General features: G+C 39.6%; 1 protein-coding gene across 1 annotated transcript in view; it reads right to left on the minus strand.

Moving 5' to 3' along the window:
• fancd2 (FA complementation group D2) overlaps nt 1-10419 on the minus strand; it is a 51242-nt gene that overhangs the window by 5648 nt on the left and 35175 nt on the right. The window contains exons 20-26 of the mRNA XM_048606685.1: nt 7048-7163; nt 6688-6796; nt 5345-5446; nt 3310-3428; nt 2678-2818; nt 2281-2397; nt 547-675 (exon numbers count right to left, since the gene is read on the minus strand). Coding sequence (XP_048462642.1) covers nt 547-675; nt 2281-2397; nt 2678-2818; nt 3310-3428; nt 5345-5446; nt 6688-6796; nt 7048-7163 — 833 coding nt within the window. The remainder of the gene's footprint in view (nt 1-546; nt 676-2280; nt 2398-2677; nt 2819-3309; nt 3429-5344; nt 5447-6687; nt 6797-7047; nt 7164-10419) is intronic.

The following is a 10419-nucleotide window of genomic DNA, read 5'->3' on the forward strand; positions in this document are numbered from 1 at the left end:
GAAGAAGGGTCCAGACCTGAAACGTCAGCTTTCCTGCTCCTCTGATGCTGCCTGGCCTGCTGTGTTCATCCAGCTCTACACCATGTTATCAACTATCAGTGTTGTATTGTTTCAGTTGCATTTTAAGGGTTAATTTTCTTTTGTTCTTCCCTGAAATCTCGCCCTGAACCATGCCACAAATACATGCTGGAGTTCTGGCCAGAACTTTTTATAAATAGCTATTGTAATCTATACAAGAGGAATTTATGGCATCCAACCCTTCAATTTTCCATCCTTTCTTGTGAGGCTGTGCCTTCAAAAGCTCATTCCCTTACCACAACAAAAATTGGAAAACATAGTACAGGAGCAAACCCACATCCTAACCTTTTTAAAACATACCTTTGCTTAATGTGCTTGAGATAAATCCTACATCTTACTGATTGAAGGTAAGCAATTCATGAATTAGAAACATAGAGCAATCCACCTGCCTCAGGGTTCATGAGCAAACTCAACAGCTCACTGCATTGCTGTGGCTAATTATACATCTCCACAGCCAACAGCCCTTACCTGGAAGTAATTGTGAACATTTTCCAAATGGTTACACAAGGGATTGAGCAATTCTACAGCAGTCTGAGCAAGTTCTTGTGGAGTCATTTGGCGTAAGTGCGAAAATCCGACATCTCGATCACCTTTGACCTAAATTAAAAGTAGTAAATAATAAAATGTGTTTCTAAAAAAAATTCAGAATTTAACTTTCATTTATACACAATGCAGCTTTCCCACTGCAAATGCATTCGAAGAAAATATAAACACATTGAAATAAAGACTTGCATTTACATAGCGCATTAGGATACCGTGACAGCTTCATAATTGGCATATGTACTTTTGAAAAGTAGTGACTTGTAATGTAGGAATGCGGCAGTCAATTTGTCCACAGGAAAATTCCATAAACAACCATGGGATAATGACCAGATAATCATTTTTCTCTCCCAAAATATAGGTTGAGGGATAAATATTGACTCGTACACCAGGTTCTTCTTTAAAGTAGCACGATGGGATCTTTTGTGTCCTCTCGGGTTAATGGCTCATCTGAAAGATATCTGATACAACAGCACTGCCCTCAGTAATGCATTGGAATGTTGGCCTAGACATTTTCGAAAAGATTCTGTGTTGCTACAGCAGAGACATGCACATGCAACAAAGCATCTTGCAATTTTACAATCTTCATCCTCCCTTACTTAATGAAATATAATGAAGCTTCTTGACTGCTTAAAGAGAATTAAAAAAGAACGTTTTTGAATGGAGAGACAGGTCACAAGCAAAGGTAAATTTAGATGCAGCGTTCAAAGAAATAGTGGCTGAAACAAACACAGAAAATGCTGAAGAAATTCAGTCAGCCTGGCAGCATCTGTGGAGAGAGAAATAGAATTAATATCAAGTCTGAGATGACTATTTGGACTCAAAATGTTAACTCTGTTTTGCTCTCCACAGATGATGCTAGACCTGCTGAGTTCCTTCAGCATTTTTGTGTTTGTTTCAGATTTCCAGCATCTATAGTATTTTGCTTTTCAATGACTAAAACAACAAATACAAGAATTTTCAGGACCTTCTTATTAACCTTCTAGTTATGTTAAGATATAATTTTGTCCATTTTGTCCCGTTTTTAAAGCTACCTTTGATGGTACTAAATTTGTTTCCCTTCTTACCTAGATTACATAATTTAACACGCAACAGATAGCCATCCCTGGATCACTTCTTGACATTCAAGTTGGCTGCATGCGCTTCTGGCTTTTTGCTTTTGCCAGGAACAAGTGTCTCATTCTTATAGGATCCATCTTCCACCTCCCTCCCTTCACTCCCTTAGCAACAACTTGATGGAGATGAGGAAGTTATTTTGTGGGAAATGTTAAGGTGGACCTATGATTTTCTCATGGGCATACGGCATTAGGACAGCAATGTACTTTGGCACTCAGCCACCTGTGACTGAAACAAATGATGTGCAATGTGCAGTACTCAAGCAATTCATCGGTTCCAATGTAACAACAGTTCAGCAATGACAGCATTTCTGTCTTTCTCCTGTATCAAGTAAAAATAGAACAAGGAACATTTGGAAAATATTTGCAAAGCTGGACCCAAGAGTGCAGAATACTGTCCATATATTTGAAACTGTTTATGAATGTTATCCAGCCAAAGATTACAGCAAGTGAACTATTTCAAATTATGCTTCCATATTCCAGAGAATCTACCTTATTAATAAGTCATAAATATCCTTCCTATAATCAATTTTCATTAGCTATGTACCTTTAAGAAGAGCATTTTTTTTGCAGCAGTTGCAACCAACATGTAGTCTAATTTACGAGCTAGGTCCTCCAGAAGAAACATTAGTTCAGCTGACCTCAGCTGCACAACTTCAGTAGCCTACAAGAAAAAACATCCATCAATATTGATATTGACCTATAAGCCAGTGTGAAATTAGTGGCCCTGTATGGTCGATTTAGCTCACTAGTTTACAATTAAATTTACCTTATGATTAAACGGACAATGTTACATTACATAACTAATTATTTCAGAACTGAACTGTATAGATGATTAGAAATATAGCTATGCAGTGTAGTACTGTTATAAAGAAATAAACTTTTTTAAGTGTTGTGAATTTTCCAGACAGACTTCTTGACAACAAATTAAGCTATGTACTGACCTTGGTACGTAGTTCAGTCTCCAATAGGGATTTGGTTACTAGTCTACACCGTAGGACAAAGAATACATCTGTATCCAGCTCTCTAAAGTAGGCTCTGTAATTGGATAAATTTATAAAGACCTTCCCTTCTTCTGTGTTTTCCTGCAGAATACAAGATACTGTGTGAAACATCACCTAGACATTTAAAGGACACACAGTCATTTTCTCATAATGAATTGTGGATCATCATTCATTAACTTTAATTATTGCAATCACTGTACACATTATCGATGACATGTAAAGCCCTGGCCATCAATATCCACCAGGTCAACTATCCTACCAAGTCAATTTTACTCCAGTCCTAAAACTGAGCCTTACCACTCCATGTGATCTACACAATTTTGTAAACAACAGAAGAGCAATTTCAAGTAAATGCAATCATCTTGCGTGCATGAACACTAAAATCAATGATACATTGCACCATGGAGTGTTGGGATAAAGATTTGCACCTGGTGCTTTGTAAGGCACATATCGTGACCAAAAGGGAAAGTGAGATAAATGGAGAGTGTGAGAGAAAATGAGTCATTGCTTCACAGAAACAGGGTACAAGTGAAGGTCAAAGCCAAACATCTGCATGTCCTTGTTAACTGTACCTTCCCTTGTGTACTTTCAGATTGCACTTGACTTTCTTCTGTAGGCTCCTCGGTCTGAGAGCTGTCTGTAGAAGAATTCTTGTTACCCTCAGATTTCTGTTTCTTCTTACCCTTTTGATCTTGAAGGAAAAAGACACATAAAAACAAACATGAACTGTCACCAGGCTCTGAACTTACTGATATTGGACCCTTACACCAGGGCTCCTATTGGTATTTTGTGTTTTGCTCATTTTTCTCATTTTACTCTGCTGAAGACACTGGCTTCAGTTCCAAAGACACCAGTCAGCTAATGGTACCTGGCCAAGCAGTCTTTTTATTTAACCTATTTGCTAATCAACTTGTTCAGAGATGTCATTACACACCTCTGGAGCAAGTGGGACTTGAACCTAGGCCTCTTGGTTCAGGGGTAGGGACACTATCACAGATCCCCAAGAGGGCCCAAGTGGCCATTTATTGACTGAGTCAAAGCAATAAGCACCAGCTGGACAGTCAACCAAAGTGGGGAAATCAGAGTTTGATCATTTTCTAAACATATGCAATTTTCCCCAAAATAGTCTTTGAATTGTAATAAGGAACAGGAAATCCGACCAACTTAGCTGAGGTCACTCAACTCAATGTAGCCTGTGACTGAAACTTCAGATCCTGCTGCTGAGTAAATGTCAACTGTTCACAGGATGGACTGACTGGCCCAGCAAGCAAGTTTACTTTTCATCTGAAAGTGAGTAGGTGCTCCTGATTTAAGCTGGAGCTCCTTATCCCCTCTCCCCAACATACTATTGAAGGGAAGGAAAAATAGATCAACTATGGTCACACCAATGGTGCTACTGCCTCAAAGAGACCAGAAAAGACTAGATCAAACCATGAACAATTTTCTTGGTCACAGAAATGTTGGGATGAGTAACAGAGATTATAGTTGCATTGGATTTCAAAGAACTTTCTGCTTGGAAACTTCAAGGAAATTTATACAAGGCAAGCAAATGAACAAGAAAACAGCAGATGGAATACAATATGTTAGAACAGAATGCAGAGTAGTTCTTAAAAGATGAGTGTCTGGGAAGTGTTGATATCCACAGGGAGCTGGGTCTCCATATTCAAGAGTCACTGAAAGCCAACACTTTCAGTGCAGCAAGCAATTAGGAAGGCCAATGGTATGGTCACTTTTATTGCAATAGGATTTGAGTAAAGGATTTACAAAGCCATGCTGCAATTGCATACAGCCTTGGCGAGAGGAGCACCAGGCCTATTGTGTACAATTTTGGTCTCCTTATCTAAGGAAGGATGTGCTTGCCATGGGGAGGCAGTAAGCTCAGTTGACTGGAAGGTTGGTTTGTGATGCAGGGTGACACCAACGGCATGGGTTCAATTCCCACCACTAGCTGAGGTTCCAATAAGGACTCTCCTTTTCAACCTTCCCGTTCACCTGAGGTGCGATGCCTGCTCAGGTTCACCCACCACTCCATTGCAAGAGCAATGGTCTGGTAAGACTTTGGCAACTTTCATGCTTGCATAGAGGAAACAAAACACAGATTCGCCAATCTGATTTGTGAGATGGCAGGAATGTCGTACGAGGAGAAACTGAGGAAACTGGGTCTATATTTTCTGGAGTTCAGAAGAACAAAGGGTGATTTCATTGAAATACACAAAATTCTTAGCTGCTCAGCACAGTAGATGCAGGAAGGGTATTTACATTGGCTAGAGGTCTACAGTCAATTAACACAGTCTCAGAATAAGAAACAGGCCATTTGGACAGGAGGTATTTCTTGATGCAGAGGGTGGTGAATGTCTAGAATCTCTAGAATTCTCTACCCAGAGGCTTTGGAAGTTCAGTCACTGATTATGTTGAAGATTGAGACTGATAAATTTCTAGTTGCTAATTACATCAAGGGAGAATGTGGATAAATGGTGGTGAGGCAGAAGATCAGCTCATCTGGCTGAAATACAAAGCAGGCTTGAGAAGCTAAATAGCCTGCTCCTGTTCCCATTTGCCTGCTCAGTCCCCAGACAACCCGAAGTTCTGCATTTAACCCTTGATCACCTTTCTTTCCTTTCTTAGTTGTTGCTGCATGAGATGCAGTCAGAGGAACCTCAGTGACCTCCAAATCAAAGTTTGCCAGTGGAGGGATATATCCAGGTGTTGCTGAGATGTTAAAGGAAATAACAGCAGATTAGAATCTTCAAACTGAAGACAGAGGACAGCAATAATATTTTAAGTACCAAAATAAGAAAAACTGTTACAATGATGATGAAAAATAGCTTCTATATAATTTTCAAATTAACTTTGGAAAATATGCCCTAAATACCCAGAGTGCCCAGTTCACACTTCCGCAACGAGAAAAAAAAAGAGGCTTTCGTCCCAAGAATTAAAAATGTACCAGATTTAAATCAGTTTATATCAGCCATACTCCAGCTTTATTGTTAATTGGGGCACAAAGATCAAAATCAGCATCCTGTTACTCCCATGACCCACTTGGGTCTCTTCAGACAGGTGACCAAGGCTCTCCATGAAACTCATAATACAAATGGCAGAAATTAACATTACTAAAAATCCAAACAATTTTTAAATACTAATGAACAAAGCAAGTATTGGTACCCAATTCAGAGCAGCCTGACCAGACGTTCCTCCAAAAAGGCTGCTCCATAAAGAGATTATGTTGTTTTTTCCTTAATATAAATAAGGTGTTCATTGTGCAGCCAACAGGAGCTAGATGCCTAAATCTCTGCAGACTGTAGCCCACCTTCAACTTAACTCTGCCAGCTCATGTCTTCTTCCAGATTTCTCATTTATCCAATTCTTCCAATCACCCTTCAATTGACCAGCTGCTTTGCATCTGCAGGCAACTTACCACAAGTACAGTACTAAGGTCCCGTAGGGACAACAAAACTTTTCAGGCTTACAGATGCTTTTATCAATCAGACAGTGGGCACACCCAACCTCCTTCATGTGCAATAAATGAAAGGAGTCACATTGTAAATAACCCCACTTTTCGCAATATGGCACTCATCCAGATTAAACTGGCAATTTCAGTTTGAGATCACATGGCATGTTGAAGCTCAGCTGGTAGAACTGCAAACTGGAAGAATAACTATGTGTAGGTCTCGCCTGAAATGCTACACATTTGCTATAAATAGAGAAAGCAACAGAATTATGTTGTCTAAGAAAAGATCCATATTAATAGATTTAGATCTCTTCAGATCAGGTCATGTGTAAGGGTGGCTTGTACACCATCTTACAAATAGCGAGTTCAGCCCACATATAATCATCCAGAAAACCTCAAAAGTAGCATGGAAAAATATCTATATTAATTAGTGTACACCAGACATTACATTCAGCTAAAAAGCCAAGAATAAACAGACGCAAGAGCATAAACTACACCGAACCTGCCAAACACTTCTCCAGTAACACCTGTAGATGTGTAATGTTCTGCAGCCGGAGAAGTACCTTGCCCTTCATCTCAGTGTCCTGCTGTTTACAGAATGCATTCACGACCTGGACAGAAAAAATAACAAGTGAGACCATCTCACACAGAATTGTCATCCCATGCATACAACTGGTCAGCCACACTGTTCTGTATCTTGCAACGATCTTGCCTACTTAGACACTATAACTGATTTGAAACCAAATCTATGGATGGCTGTCACAGATTGAGTTTTTAAAGAATTTCTCAAGCAGTTTTACAATTGACTATGAACTGGCCAGACCAGACCAACTCATTAAAAACACTACGCTTGCTTCATTACCTCTCTGAACCAATTGAGAGTGTGAAACAGCAGTGAGCATAGAAGTTCCCGCTCCTGTTTGGATAGTGACTCCAACTTCTCCACCAGTTCAAAGTTAGTCAGGTAAAGTGGACAACCTGCAATAGACAGTTAGCATAGTAAAGTAAAAGGTGTTAACAGTCATGGTGTACGTATTAATCTGTTTTCCACAATAAAATGCCAGTTCACTTTTTCATACACACAAGATCATACAGCAACTTTTATTTACATGTTATACTTTCTAATGACACTTTAAATTCTTCACTATAATCTGAACCACTACAATCCAATTCACACATTCTTCATTTTCAGTGTGTCATTTAAGTTGATGGATTATTACACGGGACTTGTTACTCCCACAATAATCTGCTACAAAGTATATTGTTACATACATTATTAAGAAACAAGATCAATCAAATGGCGCTGTTACTTTCGACTGGAACATTTATAGGCATTATAACAACTGTATTTCTGGACTGTCTGTCTTCCCACTTTTAACAGCCCTGCTAAAAATATGAAATAAAAACAAAGTGCTGGATAACCTCAGCAGATCTGACAGCATCTATGGAGAGAAAAACAGAGTTAACATTTTGAGTCCAATGTGATTCCTCTATGGAACTCCTCAGAACTGTTCCCAAGAACAATCATATCGGACTCAAAATGTTAATTCTGTTTTTCTGACCATAGATGTTGCCACACCTGCTATATTTCTCCAGCACTTTGTCCTTATTTCAGATCTCCAATATCTGCAGTACTGTACTTTTATTCGACAATTAAAAATATAGAATTTTACAGAACAGGAGACAGCCATTCAACCTGTCATGTCTGTACCAGCTCCCGAAAGAGCTAAACATCTTGTCCCCATTCTCGAGCCCTATCTCCGTAGTTCTCCAAATTCATCACTTTCAAATATATATCCAGCTGTCTTTTGAAACCTCCAATGGAATTGCCTCCACCACTCTCCCAGGCATTCCAAATCCTAACAACTCTCTGAGTAAAGAAATTTCTCATCTCATTCCTAGCTGTCTTGCTGACAGCCTTGAAATTGTAACCTCTAGTTACTGACATCTACTAGTGGAAACAGAATATCCTTGTTTACGCTGTCAAAATTGTTCATAATTTGAACACCTTAATAAGATCACCTCTTTTCTGCTCCAAGAAGAAAAAGCTGAATTTCTCACATCTTTCCGTGTATCTAAAATCCCTCATTCCTGATATCAGTCTAGTAAATTTCCTTTGCATTCTCTCCAGATCTTTTACATCCTTCATTAAATAAGAAAGGATGTGGACTGCAACGGTTCAAGAAGGCACCTTACCACCACTTTCTCAAGGGCAACTAGGCTCAGATAGTAAATGCCCACATCCCATGAGTAAATTAAAGAAATGATATCCAGAAGTGAACACAATACTCGCAATGTGTTCTGACCAATTATTTGTAGAGGTAGAATCATAGAATCCCTACAGTGTGGAAACAGGCCCTTCGGCCCAACAAGTCCACACCGACCCTCAGAGCATCCCACCCAAACCCACGCCCCTCTAACCCATTTAATCGACACACCCCTGAACACTATGAGCAATTTAGCATGGCCAATCCACCTACCCTGCACATCTCTGGACTGTGGGAGGAAACCCACGCAGACACGGGGAGAATGTGCAAGCTCCACACAGACAGTCACCCAAGGATAGAATCGAACCCAGGTCCCTGGTGCTGTGAGGCAGCAGTGCTAACCACTGAGCCACCGTGCCACCCCATTAAATACAACAGGTGTTGCATCACTTCCTTGCTTTTATACTCTGTGTCTCTATTTATAAACCCAAGGATCCTATAAGTCTTCTTAACAACTGTTTCATCTTGCTTGGCCACTTTCAGAGAATTATGCATGTGAACCCCAAGATCCCTCTGTACCTGTGCTCCAATCAAAGTTGTATCATTGAAGCTGCATTGTCTCTCCCCGTTTCTTCTAGCAAAATGCATTACCTCACATTTCTCTGCATTGAATTTCATCTGCCAGGTGTCTGCCCATTTGGCCAATTTGTCAACATCCCTCTGAAGTCGATCAGCGTCATCTTCATAATTCACTATTCTCCCTGGCTTAGTATCATCTGCAAATTTAGAGATCTTGCCCTCAAAATGCATCTCCAAAACATGGTTCACCCAATGTCTCAGAAGTGATGAGTAGCTGAGTGGTACAGATCAATATGGCCTCATGTAAGTTTACCTATATCAGCTAAGGCAATGGTAGTGGCACTAACCTCAGCTTAGGGGGTAAAACACAAACACAGATAACTTGTTTTAATCACTTCATAGTAATAGCTTGGAAAAGACATGAAGTTTTGTGCAACAGCAGAAACATATTTCTCACTCCTTCGCTCATAAATATAAACTTGTAACTCAAACACTGTATTTTGTATTAGGGTTGAGAGCAGCCCTCTACCACAGTGGATTAATATACAGCTCCCAGGAGTGAGCATCATACAAACATATCACCATACTGACATGGTGAGGACTGTACAATGCAAGTAAAATACATTATTTCTTGTGACAAAGTACAACTATGAGCAGAAACGAAGATAAAAGTCCCAACAATTCTTCAGTGAATCACCAAACACTACAACACAGAAAGAGGTCATTTGGCCCATAAAGTCTGCACTGGAAATTCCCACACAAGGAAGCACATGGCTCTTTTGGTGCAAGCTCAGTGGTCAACCTGCTCATGTTAGAGTGGCTTTATTTACATATGTTCCACAGTGTTAGAAATGGAAACAGCAAGACAGCCTAAAGTGCTACATTAGTACACATTTGAATAGGCTCTGAAGAATACAATACGACCACAAGACATATTATTCATCTTTAGTAGGAACTTTCATGATGATGCGTCAGGTAAAAACCACATGCAGCTGCATGGTACAAACCACAGCCCTAAGCACACTCCCATTAATAAGTTAGCTGATCAGCTGAGCTGAAAAAATATACTTGGCTCTTATTTTTAAAAATGTAGAACTTCCTACATGTGCAACAAAATCAGCACTACAATGCTGCAGTATTAGATTTTACCACTAGAGAACCTTCTTGAGCCACAAGAATGTCTTGTAAAGTTTCACATACTTTTTGCCAAAGATATTTTGAAGTTCGTGGGAAAAAAAATTATCAAATAGGCCGCATTTTGTTCTGGATAGGCACTGGGGTGTCAATGCAGGGAAATTAAACTCTTTTCTCATGTAGTCCATGTTCAATTGCCTACTGACTTTTATTTCTGCACATACCTACTATTCACATACAAGGTGCTTCTCATCCCCACTCTAGGTTCTTCAGTTTGGAATTAACTTTCTAGGACCATCCCTCTTCATACAAAA

Source organism: Rhincodon typus, chromosome 16, assembly GCF_021869965.1.
Source record: "Rhincodon typus isolate 14 chromosome 16, sRhiTyp1.1, whole genome shotgun sequence".
NCBI classification, from domain to species: Eukaryota; Metazoa; Chordata; class Chondrichthyes; order Orectolobiformes; family Rhincodontidae; genus Rhincodon; species Rhincodon typus.